Source organism: Entelurus aequoreus, linkage group LG09, assembly GCF_033978785.1.
Source record: "Entelurus aequoreus isolate RoL-2023_Sb linkage group LG09, RoL_Eaeq_v1.1, whole genome shotgun sequence".
Taxonomy (NCBI): Eukaryota; Metazoa; Chordata; class Actinopteri; order Syngnathiformes; family Syngnathidae; genus Entelurus; species Entelurus aequoreus.
Window position 1 is genome coordinate 57109557 of NC_084739.1, and position 24341 is coordinate 57133897.

The 24341-nt window shown below is 39.4% G+C and overlaps 1 protein-coding gene across 1 annotated transcript; it reads left to right on the forward strand.

Moving 5' to 3' along the window:
• The first annotated feature begins 972 nt into the window (after positions 1-972).
• Positions 973-24029, forward strand: si:ch211-125o16.4 (neuroblast differentiation-associated protein AHNAK). Its single transcript, XM_062058992.1, has 4 exons — positions 973-1032; positions 14165-14240; positions 14312-14487; positions 19436-24029. The coding sequence occupies exons 2-4, from the start codon at positions 14171-14173 to the stop codon at positions 23534-23536; spliced, it is 4347 nt and encodes a 1448-aa protein (XP_061914976.1). The 5' UTR covers positions 973-1032; positions 14165-14170; the 3' UTR covers positions 23537-24029.
• Positions 24030-24341: the final 312 nt, after the last annotated feature.

A 24341-nucleotide genomic window follows, 5' to 3' on the forward strand; every position in this document is an offset into this window, starting at 1 on the left:
TGAATGAATAAATGAACATCTTTTTTTAATCAAATGTATTAATGAATAAATTAATAAATACATGAATGAATAAATTAATATTTAAACTAATAAATATATGGAAGAACAAACAAGCGATTGAATAAATGATTGACTGCTGAAATGAATACATGGATTAATGATTAATTGAATGTATCAATAAACGAATCAACAAATCAATAATTACACAAATGGAGACATTAATGAATAAATGAAAAAGATTAAAGAATGAATAAACAGATGAATGAACTCATGAATGAATTAAGTGATTGAATAAATTAATGACAAAATAAGTAATTGAACAAATAGATAAATAAGTTATTGAATAAATAAATGACTGCATTAATGAATAAATGAATAAACGAATAAACAGTGAACTAATAAATGAACATCTTTTTTATCAAATGTATTAATAAATAAATAAATAAATAAATACATGAATGAATAAATAAACTAATAAATATATGGAAGAACAGACAAGCGATTGACTGCTAAAATAAATACATGGATTAATGATTAATTGAATGTATCAATAAACGAATCAACAAATCAATGATTACACGAATGGATACATGAATAAATAAATGAAAGATTGAATGAATGAATGGTAAACAATTGCGACAGATGCGAGCACAAATGTGACAAAGGGACGTTCAGCTATTCATGAAATGGCTGATCCTTGGTTCTGGTCCGTCCAGTTACAAAAAGGAGCGGCGTGTTTCTCTCCATGTTTTTTTGTCTCTCGATGTGCTTCCAGCCTTTTTGGAATGCCAAAAGGCCTGCACGTCGCTTTCGCCAACATACTTTTACACGGAGGTGTACGTGTGTGTTGCAAGGGGCCAGGGGGTACTTGGAGAAGCGGCCCGACCGGTTCTCCTGGTTGCGTCGCGGCTCCTCGGCATTTAACTGGCAGATCGGTGGCACGCTAGTGACAGAAGCAGAGGGACGCGCTGACTAGGACACTTCTTTCCTCCCCGGGCGTATAGTTGGAGGCGTCTTTGGAAGCAGCACACAGTGAGTACCAGTTGAAGAATACAAATGCTTGGGTATATTTCGCGGGGCACCCCAGGGGTCAATGCCTGGACCATTTTGTTGAATACAGGGACTCATGGAGACAGTCACAGTGCACAGTTCTCTGTTTGGGGATGAATACCAACGCTGCTGGAACATTGTCAACATAATGGATGTGTGGCAAGTGTGCACTGATTTTAAACGATGCAAATGCCTGCAGAAATCGGACTAAGACGACGTTCTTTCGGAAGTGATGATTGCACGGTGCACACCCTGCGTGTGTCAACACAACACCTCTTTCATTACCTTCACGTACGTGTGCAATCGTTGCTGTGAAACGTGTGCACCAGTTCAATGAAGACAAAACATGTTTCTGCTAACAGAAAAATGAAAGAATAACATGTTTTTGTCAGTGAAATCAATCCGAATGACAAACATTTCAACTCGGCATCTAGTAAACTTGTCTATATTTAGTGTGGCCTCAAAGCAATAATTAAAGCTATTTTTAGGACTTCTGCGTGTCCTCATTAAGGAACTTGCTTGGTGTTATTGTTGCTTCTGAAGCTAATGTAGCTAGTTGGATATGCACGTCCTTCGTTGTTTATTGTTCTTATTTCCCCGCCCGGCGTTGGCACACACTGTCCCTTTGTCTTTTTTTTGTTGCAGCTGGGCTTGGTTAGGATTTCCATGCGGCAAGTTGGGGTGTGTCGATCGGTGCAGCACATGCGAGAATGCAAACCGACTGGTTCGGATGGATGCATTCCCTTGTGGAGGCCTCGGATTCCTGAGGTGTTTTTGTTTCTGTGTCTCGCTGCTCCACTCCCGTTAGGAACGCCGCCCGGGAGGAAAAGTAACCCGTGAAGTCGTACCTCGTGAGGACTGATTACATGTTTTGATTATTTCTTTGCGTGCATTTCTTCTGCAGTCAAGGGCTCGCATGACACTACCAACAAATGTTACCTCCCAACAGACACAAGACATTAAAATAACGTTGAGAACTGGTTGAATTAGGTCCTGACGTTGAGCAACTCAAACATAACGTTGAAACATGTTTTTTGACGACGTTTAATCAATGTTGGGTTCTGTTGTTGATTTGACCATTGAATTTTGGTCATTTCCAACCCACATTCTATAACACAAATACAACGTTGAAACAACATGCTTTTTTGACGATGTTTACTCAATGTCAGGTTGTGATGTTGAATTTTGGTCATTTCCCAACCAATATTCTACAAAACAAATACAACGTTGAAACAACATGCTTTTTGACAATGTTTTTTTCAATGTCAGGTTGTGTTGTTGATTTGACCATTGACTTTTGTTCATTTCCCAAACAATATTCTACAACTCAAACATAACGTTGGAACAACATGCTTTTTGACATTCTTTAATCAATGTTGGGTTCTGACGTTGATGTGACCATTGAATTTTGGTCATTTCTCAACCAATATTGTACAAAACCAATACAACTTTGAAACAACATGCTTTTTGATGACTGTGGAGGGGGGCGTGGCCTGCCGGCCTGCAGCGAAGCGGGGTGTGCCAGGACCGGCCTCGAAGTCAGCGACAGGTGCGTAGATGGCCCACCTGGGCCTTGTTATCTAATCACCTGTTGCTGACTTTGAGGCCGGTCCGGGCACACCCTGCTTCGCTGCAGGCCCGCAGGCCACGCCCCCCCTCCACAACGATGTTTAATCAATGTTGGGTTGTGACGTTGATCTCACCATTGAATTTTGATCATTTCCCAACCGATATCCTACAACACAAATACAATGTTAAAATAACATGCTTTTTAACTATGTTTTTTTCAATGTCAGGTTCTGACGTTGATTTCACCATTGAATTTTGGTCATTTCCCAACCAATATTCTACAACTCAAACATAACGTTGAAACAACATGCTTTTTGACGACGTTTAATCAATGTTGGTTTCTAACGTTGATTTGACCATTGAATTTTGGTCATTTCCCAACCAATATTCTACAACTCAAACATAACCTTGAAACAACATGCTTTTTGACGACGTTTAATCAATGTTGGTTTCTGACGTTGATTTGACCATTGAATTTTGGTCATTTCCCAACCAATATTCTACAAAACAAATACAATGTTGAAACAACATGCTTTTTGACAACGTTTAATCAATGTTGGGTTCTGACATTGATGTCACCATTGACTTTTTTTCATTTCCCAAACAATATTCTACAACTCAAACATAACGTTGGAACAACATGCTTTTTGACATTCTTTAATCAATGTTGGATTCTGACATTGATTTGACCATTGAATTTGGGTCATTTCTCAACCAATATTCTACAAAACCAATGCAACTTTGAAACAACATGCTTTTTGATGACTGTGGAGGGGGGCGCGGCCTGCGGTCCTGCAGCGAAGCGGGGTGTGCCAGGACCGGCCGCGAAGTCAGCGACGGGTGCGTAGATGGCCCACCTGGGCCTTGTTATCTAATCACCTGTCGCTGACTTCGAGGCCGGTCCGGGCACACCCCGCTTCGCTGCAGGCCCGCAGGCCACGCCCCCCTCCACAACGATGTTTAATCAATGTTGGGTTCTGACGTTGATCTCACCTTTGAATTTTGGTCATTTCCCAACCAATATTCTACAACATAAATACAATGTTAAAACAACATGCTTTTTGACGATGTTTTTTTCAATGTCAGGTTGTGACATTGATTTCACCATTGAATTTTGGTCATTTCCCAACCAATATTCTACAAAACAAATACAACGTTGAAACAACATGCTTTTTGGCAACGTTTAATCAATGTTGGGTTCTGACATTGATGTGACCATTGACTTTTGTTCATTTCCCAACCAATATTCTTCAAAACCAATGCAATGTTGAAACAACATGCTTTTTGACAACGTTTAATCAATGTTGGGTTCTGACATTGATGTGACCATTGACTTTTGTTCATTTCCCAACCAATATTCTTCAAAACCAATGCAATGTTGAAACAACATGCTTTTTGACGACATCTATCCGATGACGGGTTCTGACGTTGATTTGACCATTGAATTTTGGTAATTTCCCAACCAATATTCTACAAAACCAATACAACGTTAAAACAACATGCTTTTTGACAAAGTTTATTCAGTGTCATGTTGTGTCGTTGATTTGTCCATTGAAATTTGGTCATTTCCCAACCAACAACGTGGATCCAACATTAGACATCAACGTTGTCTATATTTACAAATACAACTATTTTGCAACGTTGTTTCAAAGTCACTTTTAAAGGACATGTATGTATAATCAAAGTTGTATAAATGTATTGTGCCTGCTGGACTAGTTTGGGTTAAACCCCTAAACAAGACATGCATCGAAAATAAGATTATAAACGTGATGTAAAGACAAAGGCTAAGTACAGATTTTTTATTCATTTTTGGTGGAAATAATGTGTAAGACAAATGTGGAATGGTGCATAGGGACTGGAGAAAAAAAAGCAGAATATGGCGGCTTGGAGCAAAGTTCGTTTGAACCTTAAAGGCAAGGCAAGGCAAGGCAACTTAATTTATATAGCACGTTTACAACAATTTTTAAATTGGACCAAAGTGCTTTACAGGTTAAAAAGCATAGAGTAAAAAAACTAAACAAAAACAAACAAAGTACATAAACAATGAATGAGCTAAACAAGATAGTGCAAAAGCAATAGGGTAAAAGGGTTCGAATAATAAGTAAAATTGCAAGATAAAAATAATGAAATAATAAAAGTGTCACAAATTGGAAAAAAAAAAGGGGGGTGGGGGAGGACTAGAAAATGGTGGCCTAGTGGGCGGGCTCAGCTCAGGTGAGAAGAGGTAGGTCTTAAGAAGGGTTTTGAAGACCCCCAGGCTCTGGGCTGACCTTGCCTTGCCTTGCCTTAAAGAGTCAAGGGCGGAAGTCAACTATAGGCAACAGAAAAAGGGAAACTCTTTCAGCAACTAAACTTTAGGAGTAGTGCAGAGAAGGGCAGAAGGATCCAGAAAACATGGAGGCGTGCAGAAGAATCTCGAGCACCAAACTGCCGTATTTCTGCTCTTTTAAGCAGGATGACTTGGGTTTCTTCCTCAGCATGTATTCTGGATCTTTTCTCATGCGTGCCTCGTTTCTCTGCCTATCACTGGGGGTCATGTCAGCTGGGGAAGAAACGGAAACACGACAACAAGACCTTTTATGTTCATGGTATTCGTTTATCTCAAACATGCATACAGGTTACATTGTGTTACTTTAAATATTTACACTTTCAAACGTAAACATGTCCAAAACTGTAAAAATGGGACAAAATGGACACAATATTATTATCTGGACGGAAAACATTTCTAAAATGAGCTGGTAATTTTTTTCAGAATTAATAAAGTACATCCATAAGGACGAGGATCGTACGACAATTCAGTTTGATTCTTGGAGTCCATTCTCGGTTCAATCCGATTCTCACAGTTTATTATTTGGTATATGAATTTATATGTATACATTATTTTATAGTCGAGGTTTCCGTGGTTTATCCGTTATACAGTGCTCAATACCGGGGTAGAGCGCAATATACGGAATATTTTGCAGGTTTCCCTGCTCTTCAGGGGATTTTAAAGAGCAGGGAAACCTGCGAAACAGGCTTGTAGGGATGAAATATATATATATACTCGTTGTATACTTGCAGCAAGTAAAGGAGGCGACGGCCTAAAAATATGTCTTTAAAAATTGATCCTTGAAAATGTTGAATCACTTCACAACAGTAATTTACAAAAAATTGCGATTTGGATGTGATTACATTTTTTTTCCAGCATTCCTACTACCTACAGCAGGGGTGTCCAAACTTTTTCCACTGAGGGCAACACACTGAAAAATCAAAGCAAGCGGGGGCCATTTTTATATTTTTTCTTTTAAAAACCAATACAATATATGTATAAAAACGTTTTACATTTAGGCTTCCACTCAGGCTTGATCTCGGGGGCCGCAAAGGGTTTTGGTCCAAAAATTATAAAAAATGTGTCATTATTCAGTATTATTATTGTTATTATTATTCAAAGTTTAAATCTCTAGATCAACATTAGGTCTATCTGTCAATAAGACGTTTTTTTAATGGAAAAAACACAAAATATGTAATATTTTCACCCAATTAAATTTTTAAGTGGAATATTTGAGATTATATAATAATTGGAGCCTTAAAAAGGTCAATAACTCAATAACTCAACATTGATTATAATTCTTTTTTTTTTTTTTTTTTTTAGCAATGACACTTAAAAACAAATCACACAAAAATGATTGGGGATCCAAAAGGGTTCTACTCATTAAATTGTTAAAAAATAAATTATACATTTTTTAACTGTTTACTTTTAACACAATAATCTGGAGATCAACTTCAGATCCATCCATCAATTATAAGTTGTATTGTTGTTTATGTTTTTTGTTTGTTCGTTTTAGGCCCTTTAAAAAAAAACAAAAAAACAGCTTACTTTTTTATCAATCAATCAATCAATCAATCAATCAATCAATGTTTATTTATATAGCCCTAAATCACAAGTGTCTCAAAGGGCTGTACAAGCCACAACGACATCCTCGGTACAGAGCCCACATACGGGCAAGGAAAACTCACCCCAGTGGGACGTCAATGTGAATGACTATGATAAACCTTGGAGGGTACCGCATATGTGGGTAACCCCCCCCCCCCCCCCCCCCCCTCTAGGGGAGACCGAAAGCAATGGATGTCGAGTGGGTCTGACATAATATTGTGAAAGTCCAACACATCGGCGAAAGTCCAGTCCATAGTGGGGCCAGCAGAAACCATCCCGAGTGGAGACGGGTCAGCAGCGTAGAGATGTCCCCATCTGATGGGAGCAGAGTAGAAAAGAAAAGAAGAGAAACGGCAGATCAACTGGTCTAAAAAGGGAGTCTATTTAAAGGCTAGAGTATACAAATGAGTTTTAAGATGAGACTTAAATGATTCTACTGAGGTAGCATCTCTAACTTTTACCGGGAGGGCATTCCATAGTATTAGAAAACGCTCTATAGCCCGCAGACTTTTTTTGGGCTCTGGGAATCACTAATAAGCCGGAGTTCTTTGAACGCAGATTTCTTGCCGGGACATATGGTACAATACAATCGTCAAGATAGGCAGGAGCTTGACCGTGTAGTATTTTATACGTAAGTAGTAAAACCTTAAAGTCGCATCTTTGGTGCACAGGAAGCCAGTGCAAGTGAGCCAGTATAGGCGTAATATGATCAAACTTTCTTGTTTTTGTCAAAAGTCTAGCAGCCGCATTTTGTACCATCTGTAATCTTTTAATGCTAGACATAGGGAGGCCCGAAAATAAAACGTTACAGTAATCGAGACGAGATGTAACGAACGCATGGATAATGATCTCAGCATCGCTTGTGGACAAAATGGAACGAATTTTAGCGATATTACGGAGATGAAAGAAGGCCGTTTTGGTAACACTCTTAATGTGTGACTCAAACGAGAGAGTTGGGTCAAAGATAATACCCAGATTCTTTACCGAGTCGCCTTGTTTAATTGTTTGGTTGTCAAATGTTAAGGTGGTATTATTAAATAGATGTCGGTGTTGAGCAGGACCGATAATCAGCATTTCCGTTTTCTTAGCGTTGAGTTGCAAAAAGTTAGCGGACATCCATTGTTTAATTTCATTAAGACACGCCTCCAGCTGACTACAATCCGGCGTGTTGGTCAGCTTTAGGGGCATGTAGAGTTGGGTGTCATCAGCATAACAGTGAAAGCTAACACCGTATTTGCGTATGATGTCACCTAGCGGCAGCATGTAAATACTAAAGAGTGCAGGGCAAAGAACCGAACCCTGGGGAACTCCGCACGTTACCTTAACATAGTCCGAGGTCACATTGTTATGGGAGACACACTGCATACTGTCAGTAAGATAAGAGTTAAACCAAGACAAGGCTAAGTCTGTCATCCCAATACGCGTTTTGATACGCTCTAATAAAATATTATGATCAACAGTATCGAAAGCGGCGCTAAGATCAAGAAGCAGCAACATAGATGAAGCATCAGAATCCATCGTTAGCAATAGATCATTAGTCATTTTTGCGAGGGCTGTCTCCGTAGAGTGATTTGCCCTGAAACCGGACTGAAAAGGTTCACAGAGATTGTTAGACGCTAAGTGTTCATTTAGCTGCTGTGCTACAATTTTTTCGAGGATTTTCGAGATAAACGGTAGTTTACCAGGAGATCAGGATCGAGGTTAGGTCTTTTGAGTAGAGGATGAATAACCGCTTTTTTGAATGCTAGGGGAACAGTGCCAGAGGAAAGTGATAAGTTTATAATATTTAACACTGATGGACCTAATAATACAAAAAGCTCCTTGATAAGTTTCCAAGGAATTGGGTCAAGTAAACATGTTGTTTGTTTTGTCCCATTTACACATTTTGACAATTCCTCCAATGTTATTTCATCAAAGAGAGAGAAACTATTTTGGAGGGCGGTATCCGTCGTATATACAGTCATATCTGTGTTAATAGAACCCAGTTGTAGCTGAGATGCATTGTCTTTAATCTCTTTTCTAATGACTTCAATTTTCTTATTAAAGAAATTCATAAAGTCATCTGCTGAGTGGGTGGAGCTACTGGGAGGAGTCCCTTGTTGGGTTAGCGATGCTACTGTACTAAACAGAAATTTAGGATCATTTTTGTTGAGGTGGATGAGATTTGAGTAATATTTAGCTTTAGCTGAGGTAAGCATGCGTTTATAAGTTATTAAACTATCACACCATGCTTGATGGAAAACCTCAAGTTTAGTCGCACGCCATTTGCGTTCCAGCTTTCTACATGATCATTTCTGGGCTTTAGTTTCTTCTGTAAACCATGGGGTACGCCTTTTAGGGGCCCTTTTTAGCTTTAGCGGTGCTACACTATCAATGGTGTCGCGCAGGGCGTCATTAAAGTTGTTAGTGAGGTTATCAATAGAGCCCACATAATTTGGGAATGGTGCCATTACCGAAGGCAGTAGGTCAGTAAGAGTCGTCGTTGTAGCAGCATTAATGTTGCGGCTGCTATAGTAGTTATTATTATTATTATTAGTTTGTTGACAATGAGTCAGAACTTCGAATTTTATAAGGTAATGATCGGTAGTGTACGGGAGTATCGTAACTTTAGAGGTGGTGACACCCCTGACAAGCACTAGATCAGGGGTCACCAACGCGGTGCCCGCGGGCACCAGGTCGCCCGTAAGGACCAGATGAGTCGCCCGCGGGCCTGTTCTAAAAAAAAAAAAAAAAAAAAAAATATACATATATATTTAAAAAAAAAATTAAATCTACATAGAGAAAACACAAGATACACTTTCAATCAGTGCATCAACCCAAACAACCTCCCCCATGCACACTCATCCACACCCACTCACACAAAAGGGGTTATTTCTTTCTGCTACCAATATTCTGGTTCCCACAACATAGACAACACATCTGCAAGGGACACAGTCCCTGAAGCACACATGATTGTATAGGCTGCTGGTCCACTAACATTTTTATTAATTACTATTTTTTATGTAATTATTTTTATATTGTTTTACTTTCTTTTTTATCCAAGAAAATGTTTTTTATTTATTTATCTTATTTTTTTTTTTTAAAAAGGGCCTTATCTTCAACAGACCAGGTTGTCAATGAAATTAGATTTGTTTAAAGGGTTTTTTAAACCAGGCCCAGTCCAGATAATGTCCAAGTCGGACTCAGCAACACACACCTTCATTCATGTACACAGAAACAAATTAGGGAACACAATAGATTGCATATAATTTATAAACAAAATTACATTTTCAAAATAAGCGTTTATGTACAGTCCAGATTATGTCCAGGTCACTCAAATTAGGGAACACAACAACAGATATCATATAATCTATAAACATAATTATACTTTCAAAATAAGCCTTTGAGGACTTCTCATCTTTTTTTAAATGTTTTTTGGCATCATTATCGTTTTCAACCATGTAACTTTCTAAAGTTTAAAAAATACTGAATAAATGTTTTAAAGAAAGTAATATTAAGTGAATATCTGTTTTTGGCCTTAAAAATAAACCTCTTACCGAGTACTATAATTAAATTGACTAAATCATGATTGTCAATGAACTCTTCTAAAATAACAGAAACCACATTAAGCTTCATAAACAAACCAATCCTTAAACACATTTTTTCAACTTCCACCCAAAACAAAGACACAATATGACAATACCAAAACAAATGCAGGGTGGATTCAGGCTCCTGACAACAAAATCGGCAATCATCTGACTCTGTCATATTCCATAATTTTAACATTTTCCCTGTGGGTAAGAAGTTATAAATAATTTTAATTTGAAAATAACGATTTTGCACATCGATAGTGGTTTTATAGATTAGTTTGAATATGGCATCCCATGGCAACGGGCAGTCAAAAAAGTCCTCCCATTTTCCATTTGTGTTGTATGAGGCAGCCTTCAAAGATTTCTTTATTAAATAAAACTTATATATTTTTCTATTTATTTTAGTTCTTTTTTGCCAACTAGAATTTCTTATTAGAGGTTTACAAACTAATAATTTAGTAGTTCCATAATTAATTATTTGTTTCCATCTTTTCCCAATTACTCCAGTTAGTTGATAAAATGAAAAGCTTGAGCAAGCATCACCATACATAGTTCTAAATTCATCATACTTCATAATTTTACCATTCTCATTGATGATATCATTGACAAAAATGATTCCTCTTTCAAACATATTTTTCCAAAAGAAAGGCTTTCCATCTATTACAATATTAGAGTTCATCCATATTAACTGCTGCAAAATATTGTCTCTTTTTTCTGGCACATAAAATTGAAAACACCACCATGAGTGGATTGTTTCCTTTATGAACCCCGCCATGTTTCCCAGCAGACTCTCTGGGAGGGGATCACTTGTAAAAAAAAGGATACAATTTCTTTTGATATAGTACATGTTTTTTGTCCAACAGGACATTTGTGTACCACTCAATGTTTAAATACATCTTTGGAACAATTGATGCTTTTAAAGACAGACACATAGCTTCAAGGTTGAGAAGTTTCAGGCCCCCATATTCATACTCTTTGTACAAAACCTTTCTTTTAATCTTTTCTGGTTTGCCGTTCCAGACACAATCGAAGACCCTCCGCTCATAAATCTTAAAAAAGTTTTGTGATGGAGCTGGTAATGACAAAAACAAATAAATAAATTGAGGAATAATTAACGAGTTGGCAATAGACATTTTACCATACAAGGTTAGGGATTTCCCCTTCCATAATTGCATAATTTTGTCCAGCTTTCTTAGTCGATTATCATAATTTACTGAGCCTAGATCTTCCAGATTTTCTGGGACAACAACACCAAGTATGTTAACTGGTCCATCTGTCCACAAAACAGGCACTTTGCATTCCATTCGAAAGGACGTTCCCTTTAGATTTCCGATCCTTAACATTTTACATTGATCATAATTAGGCTTAAGGCCAGATTGCTGTGAAAATATGTCCAAAAGATTAAGAAGGTTCCGCAAACAATGAGGAAAAATCTTATCTTTGTGAACCAGCCTTTTCTGACATGAACTTCATCAAGAACAAACACAGAACAAGCCTCACTGATGCACATCTGCAAGACTCACTCAGAGTTGCAGTGTCAAGTTACATACCAGAGTACAACACACTAGTTAACAGCATGCAATGCCAGGCTTCCCACTAACTGACAAAGAAACGGATAACAGATTTGGTGTCCAGTTCAAAGTGTGACATTATTTAAAAATTTGAGAGTTTACTTTTGTATTTTTCATGAGTTATTATTTGTACAAACATGGTGCAAAGTAATTCATGATTTGTTAAAAAATGTTAGTGGCTAGCTAGTTAAAATGGGATATTGTGATTTCACAAGACTGTCTTAGAAGTGATCATTTGAAAATGTTCAATTTGAAAAATGTGCACTTAGAGAAAATATAAAAATAAAGTGTTGCATATTGATATTTATCTGTTTCTATATATATTTATTGTGAGAAATCATTAAGATGATCAGTGTTTCCACAAAGATAAATATCATTAAATATTAGTAATAACAGAGTTAAAGGTAAATTGAGCAAATTGGCTACTTCTGGCAATTTATTTAAGTGTGTATCAAACTGGTAGCCCTTCGCATTAATCAGTACCCAAGAAGTAGCCCTTGGTTTCAAAAAGGTTGGTGACCCCTGCACTAGATCTATCGTATTACCGTTGCGATGCGTGGGTTCATTTATTATTTGTGTAAGACCACAGCTATCAATTATAGTCTGGAGCGCCACGCATGGAGGGTCCGATGGGGTATCCATATGGATATTAAAGTCCCCCATTATGATTATATTGTCGGCGTGCGTCACTAGATCAGCAACAAACTCTGAGAATTCACTGATGAAGTCCGAATAAGGCCCAGGGGGGCGGTAGATAACAGCCAGGTGGAGAGGCAGCGGTGTGACAAACCTCAAAGTGAGCACCTCAAACGAGTTATATTTATTATTTAGGTTAGGTGTAAGATTATAGTTTTCAATGTATATTAGTGCGACACCCCCTCCCCTTTTAAGAGGTCGGGCAACATGTGTATTGGTATAGTTAGGAGGAGATGCCTCATTTAGCGCAAAAAAATCGTCTGGTTTGAGCCAGGTCTCGGCGAGACCAACGACGTCAAGTTTGTTGTCTCTAATGACTTCATTAACTAATAACGTTTTGGAAGATAATGATCTTATGTTTAAAAAGCCCATATTATAGGTAGTGGGCTGTTTTGAGGATTGTTTTTTGAAATTATCCGAAGTAGCAATATTAATAATGTTGCGTTTATTATGCGTATTGCACTTTAAATAGTTTCGACCATATCTAGGAATTGATACGACGGGGATATTCAGATTGTTTGCTTGATGTTGCGATAAACTGAACGCATCATAGTTAGCTACCTCAGTACAATGTATGTCTGCCTCTGACACGGTCACAAAAGAAAAAACATTATGTGAGTTGTGTTTTATTCTAAGAGAATTGCTATGTGTGCAGGGATTATCCAGCCTGACGCCGGCTAGTTCTAGTTTAAATGGCTTCTTACCCGGAGACTCCACGCTTCTTTGGTTAGCTTTTCTCTTTGTTGTTAGCCCCGCTCGGCATCCCCGCTTCTGCTTCCGCTCGCACCGCCTATGTCGTCTCCATTGGCGGTCACCGCTAGCACTTGACTCCGCTGCTACAAAGGCCGCTCGATGTAGCCCACGAAGTATTCCCATGCTAGCGAGGAGGTCCACCGTACATGCATCTTTCAGTCTATATTATATAGCAAACACAAAATATGCAACATTTTCCCCAAAGAATATCTCAAAGTGGACTATTTAATGTGACGTTATTGGAGCCTTGAATAGGTCAATAATTCATAATGACATTGATTTGGATTCATTATTATTTTTTAAAGAAAGATACAGCCTGCATGGCAGCTTTGTGTTATAAGAGTCAACATTGCAACATTTTCTTGTTACATTTCACCTGTTGGCTCTTTTATACCACTTTTTATGTTTTTTTATTTCTTTTATTGTATTTTTAGAATGTGCCGTGGGGCCGTTAAAAAATTACCTGTGGGCCGTAAATGGCCCCCGGGCCGCACTTTGGACACCCCTGACCTACAATAAGGAAGGGATTCATATGGCTCCAATCCTGGGAGGATCTCGCGTAAGAGGAAGAGGGGGGGGGTTAAACATTTTGCAATGCAGTCTGCGGAAAATGATGGAAAGCGCCACTCTACATAGCAACTGACGCTGTGGTCAGAGTTGGAATCGCCACAAAAACACATTTTAAGATATTCAACACTCTACTGCCATCTGGCGGCTAAAGTGGATAGTGCATCCCCTCCAATTCATGTGTGTGAATCCCCTTCCTACTGTAACCTAAGTGTGTCTACTTCATTCCTCGACTTATATATGCAAGTTCACTCATCAAAGGATGTCTTACTGTTATTGTTTCTTGTTCTAATAATCTTTTCAAGAAATATTTTCAAAACTAACAAGAAAACGTCACTTTTTCTCCTACTTTAGACACGCGGGCGGAACATCTTCCATGCTATGTGGGTCTAAACACACGCACGAAACAATGGTGATTATGACGAGTCCTATACGTTTCTTTATGTTTGAGATGCTGACACAGAAATATTTCACAGGACAGCATGAGCGTTTTTTCTGGAGTGGGCATTAACGGGATTCCGGCCGGAGTTGGAAGCGGTGTCTTGGAGAAAGGTACGCCAACACCAACCATTGTTTTGTGACACAAACCAGAGAGTGAGTCGGGATGTGTGTTCAATTCTCAGGCGGCGACGTCGTTGCAGCCGCGGTACGCCAAGATCACCTGGAGAACAATCAAGTGCTGAACATTCTGAAGGGTCTTCAGCCGTATGACGACAACCTGAATGTGGCCACCAAGAATGGATTCAATGTCAACGACGGCCTCGGCGCTCTGAGATTAAACTCTCAAGACTCAGCGGAGGTAATCATCGTGCAAGTCAAGACATGTTTGTCTGGGAATGTGTTCAAATTCAGCTTGATTACTTATTTATTAGAGACGTCCGATAATATCGGACTGCCGATATTATCGGCCGATAAATGCTTTAATATGTAATATCAGAAATGATCGGTATCGGTTTCAAAAAGTAAAATGTATGACTTTTTAAAACGCCGCTGTACGTAGTGGTACACGGACGTAGGAAGAAGTACAGAGCGGCAATAAACCTTAAAGGCACTGCCTTTGAGTGCCGGCCCAATCACATAATATCTACAGCTTTTCACACACACATAAGTGAATGCAAGGCATACTTGGTCAACAGCCATACAGGTCACACTGAGGGTGTCCATATAAATAACTTTAACACTGTTACAAATATGCGCCACACTGTGAACCCACACCAAACAAGAATGACAAACACTTTTTGGGAGAACATCCGCACCGTAACACAACATAAACACAACAGAACAAATACCCAGAACCCCTTGCAGCACTAACTCTTCCGGGACGCAACAATATACACCCCCCGCTACCTCCTACCCTCAGGGGGTGAGGGTAGGGGGGGCAACCCCGACCTCCCCCCCCCCCCAAACCCCGCCCACCTCAACCTCCTCATGCTCTCTCAGGGAGAGCATGTCCCAAATTTCAAGCTGCTGTTTTGAGGCATTTTAAAAAAAAAGAATGCACTTTGTGACTTCAATAATAAATAGGGCAGTGCCATGTTGGCACTTTTTTTTTTTTACATATTTTGGAAAACCTTGTTACATTGTTTAAGGCATCCAGCGGGGCATCACAACAAAATTAGGCATAGTAATGTGTTAATTCCACGACTGTATATATCGGTATCGGTTGATATCGGAATCGGTAATTAAGAGTTGGGCAATATCGGAATATCGGCAAAAAAGCCATTATCGGACATCTCTAATATTTATTACACATTACGTTGTCAAATATTACAATTTACCTGTCAGTCACTCCAGAAATTTGTGTGACCTGTATGGCTGTTGATCAAGTATGCTTTGCATTCAATTGTGAGTGTGTAAAAAGCCGTAGATAATATGTGACTGGGCCGGCACGCAAAAGCAGGGCCTTTAAGGTTTATTGGCGCTCTGTACTTCTTCCTACGTCCGTGTACACAGCGGCATTTTAAAAAGTCATACATTTTACTTTTTGAAACCGATACCGATAATTTTGACACCGATACCGATCATTTCCGATATTACATTTTAAAGCATTTATCGGCCGATAATATCGGCAGTCCGATATTATCGGACATCCCTAGTATTAACTATATAAATCAATTCATAGAAAAAGAGAAAAAGAGTGAGGAAAATATCACGATCAACTTTTAGCCTTAAAATTGCTATGGAAAGCCTGTACAGTAAAAATGCCATGAGACACTTAACAAATGTCACTTTTTCAATAATTAATATTCTTTGTTCAGTTCAGAGTACAGCGGTATCTCGGTTTTTGTTAGTAATCTGTTTCAATAGGTCAGACAAACAAATCGTACCAAAACCAAATAATTTTTTCCTATAAGATAAACTATAAATCAAACTACCCTGAAAGGGACAAGCGGTAGAAGATGGATGGATGGACAGATGGAATCTAAGTAGTCGTAACAGTAATCATATTGAATAATGATTGCTCGGTTCAAGGAATTTGTCTGGCGTTCAGGCTTGTCATTCACCGCCGTCTTATACACACCCATGTACGGCATCTAGCAACTTGAAGTCATGTTGTTATGCTACATGCAATGACACGTTCAACGATAGCTAGCGTTAGCGAGCCAAAACGCTATCATTAGCTAACAACACAAAAAGCTAACGCGCGTGTTTCGTACATACATAGTGTACGTCATTATGTTCTAATAGTAGCACTGCAAAAACTGAAATCTAAGTAAGATTAAATATATTAAATAAGGGTGATATTTGCTTATTTTCTGTCTGATAAGATAATTATTCTCACTAAGCAGATTTTATGTTAGAGTGTTTTACTTGTTTTACTTGTTTTAAGGGTTTTGGTCCTAAATTATCCCAGTAAGATATTACAGCTTGTTGCTGAGATTTTATGACCTACATTGAGTAAAACATGCTTGAAACTAGAATATCAACTGTTGCAAAGCTGTGTCATCAACACTCACAAGTATAAAACTACTTTTTTAAAGTAATAATTTGTTATTTCAAGCATGTAAAAAAAAAATCATGACTTTGACACAATTGTGTCTCATATTAAAACAGATGACAGACAAATTTTGCTGTTTTATTTTCAATGAAACAACAGAAAATACGTACTCATATAGTAATACAGTTTTTATTAGTGAGAATATACTTATTTTAAGGGATTTTTGGGTTCATTGAGGTTAGCTAATTTTACTTGTTTTGGAAAGTCTTGACAAGCCACATTTTCTTGTTCTATTGGCAGATAATTTTGCTCAGTTCAAATAAAATACCCCTAATTTTTGTATTTTTATTCTTGTTTTTGAACACTGACTTTTTGCAGTGAGGAAGAGGGAAGCATATTATGCTTACCAAATTATGGAAGGTTAGCACCCCCTAGGCCTCTGTGTCAATGTAACAAACAGAAACTGGTGTTCAGAGTCTGAGTCACCAACGCATGTATTCATTCCACAGAATGATACACTAGAAAACTGACTATTTGGATACACGCAATGTTTGGCCATATGACAACCAAGACGGTATACCAAAATCGGGGGAAAATGTAATCCAAAATGTTATAAAAAGTAAAGGTGCTGAAGACTGAAGTATTACTGTAAATCTGTGCTGCACAAAAAACTGTCAAGTTAAAAAGTTAAAGTACCACTGATAGTCACACACACACTAGGTGTGGTGAAATTACCCGCTGCATTTGACCCATCCCCTTGTTCCACACCCTGGGAGGTGAGGGGAGCAGTGGGCAGCAGCGGTGGCCGCGCTCGGGAATATTTTGGTGATTTAACCCCCAATTCCAACCCTTGATGCTGAGTGCCAAGCAGGGAGGTAATGGGTCCCATTTTTATAGTCTCTGGTATGACTCACGACCTGCCGATCTAAGGGCGGACAATCTAACCACAAAGCCACTGAGGAGGATTGTTTAGTTCCTTTCAAATCAGTAATACATTTTGTTAATCATTCATGCAGTCATTCACCTTTCCTTTTACCGCCACAACAAACAAGGACGTGAAATCAAATGTTCTTCCTCTAAACATGTTTTACACTGAACAGAGTGGACAGAGATGTTAGCACATTTAGCATGAGCAATGTAGTGTGTCCACTTGTCAGCTGGACAGCCAGTTGACATCTAAATGTCCTCCAATAAGCACACAAGGTTGGTCATTCCTTGTATTTTAGTCAAGTTATTTACGTAAGGTAAAGCAGCTTAGCAGCTACACAACAGCTAAGCACACAAGCGAGACATATGTAATAGGTGTCTCTAATTGAACAATATTGCAGTCTAAAACAGCACATTTGCCAATATAAAGTATCAAATAATTATAGTTGCATATTATTTACACATACAAAGTCTCCAATGCAGAAGTGTATTTGAGTATCCCGTAACAAATGTGTCTGCATCATTCCACTTACTATGTCATGAGCTTAACGTTTTGAAATAGTGTGAACACTAGGTGTCGCAAAAAAACAATTACTCCTCCACTTCATGTTGAAGACAGCATAAGTCCATTCCAGATGTTAATAATAAACAGGTTAGCATATATCTACTATTACTCTTTGTTTAACTATTTTCACTTAATCAAACATTCTGCACAACAAAACAATAAAATTATGTATGATTTCTGCTGATATCGTATCGTACCGGCCAATACTCAAGGCTCCAATATCGCGATCATATCGGAAAGGAAACAATTGTATTATTACAAGCACAAACAATCTGTTTGTGCTTGTAATGTTTCTCCAATAAAGTGTACATGTAGTATTTTTTGTGCAGTGGAGAAACATTGCGTTCATATTTCTAATTCCTAATGTACTAATACAGGGGTGTCCAAACTTTTTCCACAAAGGGCCGCACACTGACGAGTCAAAGCATGCGGGGGCCGTTTTGATATTTTATTTTGTAAAAAAACAAAACAAAATATCTAAAACAGACATAAATTTACAGACAAAACAATGTGTCTGATTCGTATGAATTATTAGTATTAAAATTAGCTACCATATTTGCTTATTATCTCCCTCTCCCTCTCCATGTGAGACAGGCCCCTTCTTTGGCTATTTTTAAGACCCTTCTTAAAACCCATTTTTATTCACTGGCTTTTAACCCAGCATGAGACTTTAAACTGTTTTTAACTTTTAACTTTTTTAACAGTTTTTAACTTTTTAACTGCTTTTTATCTAACAAATTGTTCTTAGGGTAATTTGTATTTGCTTTTTTAATGTGTATTTTACTTCTGTTTTAAATGTTATTTTTTAGTTTTGTCCTTTGCCTCTATTTCTTTGTGGTGTACAGCCCTTTTTTTCTTCAACTGTGGTTGTTTTTAAAGGGCTTTATAAATAAAGTTGGTATGGTATGGTATGGTATTATGCTTACATTTTTACTGTTGTTTTTTTGTCTTATTTTATTCCAACAATATGCCGCGGGCCAAAAAAACTTGAGTTGCGGGCCGCAAATGGCCCCCGGGCCACACTTTGGACACCCCTAGGGATGTCCCTAGCAGGATTTTGGGCCCCATGAAAAGAATCTTTACAGGGCCCCCTGTATTATAATTTCATCATCATTAGGGGCCTCTCTGGGCCCCCCTCCATCATGGGCCCCTAGAATCTGTCTCCTTTACCCCCCCTTTTCGGCGCCCCTGCTAATAGGTCAACAGTGGGTAATCAAAACCCAACTGAAATAGTTCTATATTCAAAGCTTCCAGTTTAAGCTAAGTCTGCGTTGTGTACCCTAACTTTCTGTGCTAACATATATACTTTGCCAACAGATTGCCAGTGGGGACTTGATCATGAAGACGGGTCTGGATGTACCAGCCGGGAAAACTGTCTCTTCTCTTGATAGATTGAGAGAAAAGTTAAATGCGGCTCAGAGCTCCAGGGGTGAATTAAACGGTCCAGTGTTGAAAGACCTCCCATATGTCAATCTAAATAAACCGTCAACAGATGCCAGGGCGGAGTATACATTACCTAGTCTGGCAAAGACTGGACCAGACCTTAATGGCACCCTGGCAGCACCCGCTGTTAGTTTGGCAACTCCGCAACTTAACAGTCAGAATGCTTCGCTTGGCATTGACGGATCCGCCGTGCAGAAAGGAACCCTGAAGTACAACGCCCCACCGTTCACAATGCCAAAATTTGATCTACGTCAGGTCCAAACACCAGAGGTAGATGGTGAACTACACCTCCCCTCTGTTCATAAGGAAATAGACCTCAATCTGCCTTCACCAAAATTAGACTTTACAAGCCCAAATGCAGCTCTGAATGGACCAAAACTGGATTTAAGGGGACCTGATGTTGACTTACAAGCCCCTAATGCAGCTCTGAATGGACCAAAACTGGATTTAAGGGGACCTGATGTTGACTTACAAGCCCCTAAAGCTGACCTCAGTCTATCTCCAGATAAAATCAAATGGCCCCACTTAAAATGGAAAGGACCAAAGGTGAAAGGACCGGAGGCTGCACTAAACGCTGACCTCCACACACCGAATCTAAGCACGCCAGACATTCACTTACCCAAAGGTGAGCTCAAAGGCCCTTATGCAGATGTTCAAGCTCCAAATTTGGACTTGGGTGCTCCGTCTGGAAAAATAAATTGGCCACATTTGAAGTGGAAGAAGCCCAGACTTCATGGCACTTCATTCGATGCAGAACTAAACTCCCCGGACCTGGATGTCTCTGTCCCGAGACTTAAGGGTGGGATAAAAGCACCAGATGTTGATGTGAATTTGCCAAAGGCTGACCTTAAAGGTCCTGATCTAGACATACAACGACCACATTTGGACGCACCGTCTGGTAGAATCAACTGGCCTCACCTAAAATGGAAGAAACCAAAAGTAAAGGGTCCAAAGGCAGACTTAGACATCGATGCAGGCCTGAAAACACCAGAATTATTAACTCCAAATTTTGAGAGTGACATTAATGGGCAGCTGAGACTCCCAACAGCTGACGTTAAAGGTCCCAATTTAGATGTTGACACCCCAAACCTTGACATTGACAGTCCATCTGGTAAAATTAACTGGTCTCCCTGGAAGTGGAAGAAACACATAGTACCTGACCCTAAAGTTGATATGGACCTCAAAACAGACCTGAGCTCCCCGGATGTCGATTTGTCTATTCCGAGCATTGAGGGTGGGATTAATACACCAGATCTCAATTTACCTAGAGCAGATATTGATGTTAATACACCAGATGTTGACATTGGGGCCCCTTCTGGTAGAATCAAGTTCCCAACACTGAAAAAGCCCAAGTTAATTTTTTCTGGACACCAGCTAAAAACCCGGAGTGTTGACCTAGATACTGACGTGAAAACCCCAGACCTCAACTTGTCTGCTCAAAAGTTGCAACTTAATGGACCCGATCTGAATTTACCCAACGCTGATGTAGATGGTAAAGTGCCTGATCTAGATGCATCTGGAAAGATCAAATGGCCCACCTTCAAGAGGCCAAAATGGTCAGTCTCGAGTCCAAAGGTTAATGGGCCAGATATTGATGCTAACGTTTCTACACCTGACCTGAATCTCACAGGTCCAAAGATTGATGGTGAGATAAACACACCAGATCTAAAATTCAACACACCAAAAGCTGAATTGGACGGACCCAAGTTAGACATTAACGCTGATGCTCCATCTGGTATATTCAAATGGTTCAAGAAGCCCAAGATTGGCACATTAAAAGGTCTTTCATCTGATGTTGATGCTGATCTCAAGGTACCAGATTTGGATCTGAGTGTACCAGATGTAAATTTGAATGCACCGCATGTTGGTCTTTCAACACCAACAATTGAAGCTGTGGACCTCAGAGGTGATCTCAAAAGTCCTCGTGTAGATCTGCACGCTCCCGATCTAAACTTGGAGCAGGGTGATGCTAAAGTGGTGTTACCAAAAATAAACTTCCCCAAGTGGCCAAAAGTCAAGGACCCTCAACTGGATACCAGTTTGCCCAACATAAATATTGATGCACCCAATGTAGATCTAAAAGCCCCTAATTTGCAAGGTAATCTTGGTACACCTGATATTGACCTTAGTTTACCAAAAGGCAATCTCCAGACTCCAGAGCTTGATGTGTCAACTAAAAGGCCTACATTTCCCAAGATACAATTACCAACCGTTTCAGGACCACAGATAGACAAGCCTAATCTTGATGTTGATGCTGATCTCAAGTTGCCAAATATGGATCTGAGTGCACCAGATGTGAATTGGAGTGCACCACACGTTGGTCTTTCAACACAAAAAATTGAACCTCCAGACCTTAATGCTATTCTCAAAAGTCCTCAAGTAGATCTTCCCGCTCCCGATCTAAACTTAGAGCAGACTGAAACTAAAGGGGTGTTTCCAAAACTGAAACTACCAAAGTGGCCAAAAGTCAAGGACCCTCAACTGGATACCAGTTTACCCAATATAGATATTGATGCACCCGATGTAGATCTAAAAGCCCCTAATTTACAAGGTAGTCTTGGTACACCTGATATTGACCTTGGTCTACCAAAAGGCAATCTCCAAACTCCAGAGCTTGATGTATCAACTGGAAGGCCTACATTTCCCAAGATACAATTACCAAACTTTCCAGGACCAAAGATAGAAAAGCCACATTTTGACGTTGATGCTGATTTCAAGGGGCCAAGTGTGGGTTGGAGTGCACCAGATGTGGATCTGAGTGCACCACACGTTGGTCTTTCAACACCAAAAATTGAACCTCCAGCCCTTAATGCTGTTCTCAAAAGTCCTCAAGTGGATCCCGATCTAAACTTGCCAACTTGTTTAGGGCCGAAGTATGAAAACCCTAATCTTGATGCTGATCTGAAGGTGGCAGATTTGGATTTGAGTGCGCCACATGTTGGTCTCTTGTCCAATTCAGATCTTAAAGGCACGGATGCATCATTAAAAACACCAGATCTAAACTTCGATTCCCAGCAGGGCAACTTTCAGTTGCCTCATTATAAACTCCCGAAACTTGACCTTTCAAGTCCTGAAGTAGAGTTTCCCAGTGTTCATCCCTCTATTCAGGCTGGAATGGAAACACCTAAGGTCAACATAGGTACCCCTAAAGCAGATGCAAACATCTCCGCTCCCACTGTAGATGTAAGTGGTCCAATGATAACGGGGGACCTCAACGGACCACAAGTAGATATGGCAGCTCCAAAGTTAGACGCTAATCTGGAAAAGCCTAAATTTCCACATATGAAGTTTCCAAAAATGAGTTTCTCTGGACCAAAAACTAAAACTCTGGAGGTTGATACCAGTCCAAAACTGTCTCCCGTCACAGTCTCTTCCCCAGAAATCAACAAACCTGGAGTACAAATCAAAGCTGGGGAAGATGCTGAAGTTAAAGGTTCCCCAAAAAGTAAATTGAAATGGCCCTTTAAATGGGGATTCAAGTCCAGCTCAGACTTGACTGATGAGGAGGGAGGAGGTCCTGAAGCTCCCGTATTCAGACTACACAATCTGCCTAACAATGCCTTTGATGAAAAAGAAGGCATTCCCGATACTTTTGGCCAATCAAAACTCAACAACGAGGCGAAGGATTATATTATTAGCAAAGGAATCCGCTTACCAGTCGTGAACGTACCGCCAAGAAACGGAGAGAAGATTGACATCATGGAGAGGTTGAGGATGGCAAAGGAAAAAGTTCCCTCGACTAACGTCTCCCCGACCGAAGAGAAGAAACTCACCCTGAAGATTCCTGCTCCGGATCTTGACGCCACGAGCGCTTCCAGACTAGCAGAAGAACCTAATTTATTCAGAGGAGGTACTTTCAAAGTGGACAAACCGCAGTCTCCTTTGGGTTTGTTTGCTCCTGAGGTTTCTTCCTCAGATGAAAATGACAAATTATCTTTAAGCCTCTCCAACATGCTGGGCCTCAATGTCAAATAATCCGATGTCGACTGCGAGGTCGAAGAAAGCATTCGGCAAGAGTTGTTTCTATAAAGTATGTGTATATTCCTGTTATTTATATATGCGTTTATACTTTTCCATGTGTACTGCATTTGATGATGCTTCTGAAAAGTGACATATTTTATCTTTTAAGTTAATTGAATCTTTTGTTGAATAAAATATCATTTATTTCTCACTCATCCACAGCAAGACTGCTAATTTTGTTGTTTACCAAAAGTCAGTGGCGGGCCGTGCGTTTCCCACCTAGGCCTTGATTACCTCTCAAAATACCATAATTGATGTCACCACATGATCATTGCTGGAGAAATACTATGCAGGAACACATTTACACCCTACTGTGTATTGATCACATCAACAACAAACAAACATTGCGTTGATCTTGTGCTACTTTGTTACTTTTTCATTTTTCTGAGGGAACTCTCCTGAAGGAATCAATAAAGTACTATCCATCTACAGTATCTATATATCTATTTCAGAGGAAGACTTGTGTGTGCTATTTGAACAAAATGCTCTGTTAAATATTCCACGAGTAGGAAAATAACATCACGCTTCAACACATCAATCCTTATAAGCCACTATTGCTACGACAGCGTTTTGAAAGTGTAATTTTTATTGTTATAGCCAGACCTACTTAGAAGACCCAATGAACCTCTTTGGACTAGTGTTTTGAAAGCCTATGAAGGCACGTGCTGCCACAGAACCAGAAAAAAGGTATAGTCAGGACAAATCTACAGGTACGGGTTGTCAAATCCACCTTTGTTTGAGTCTTTCTTACCTCAACGCT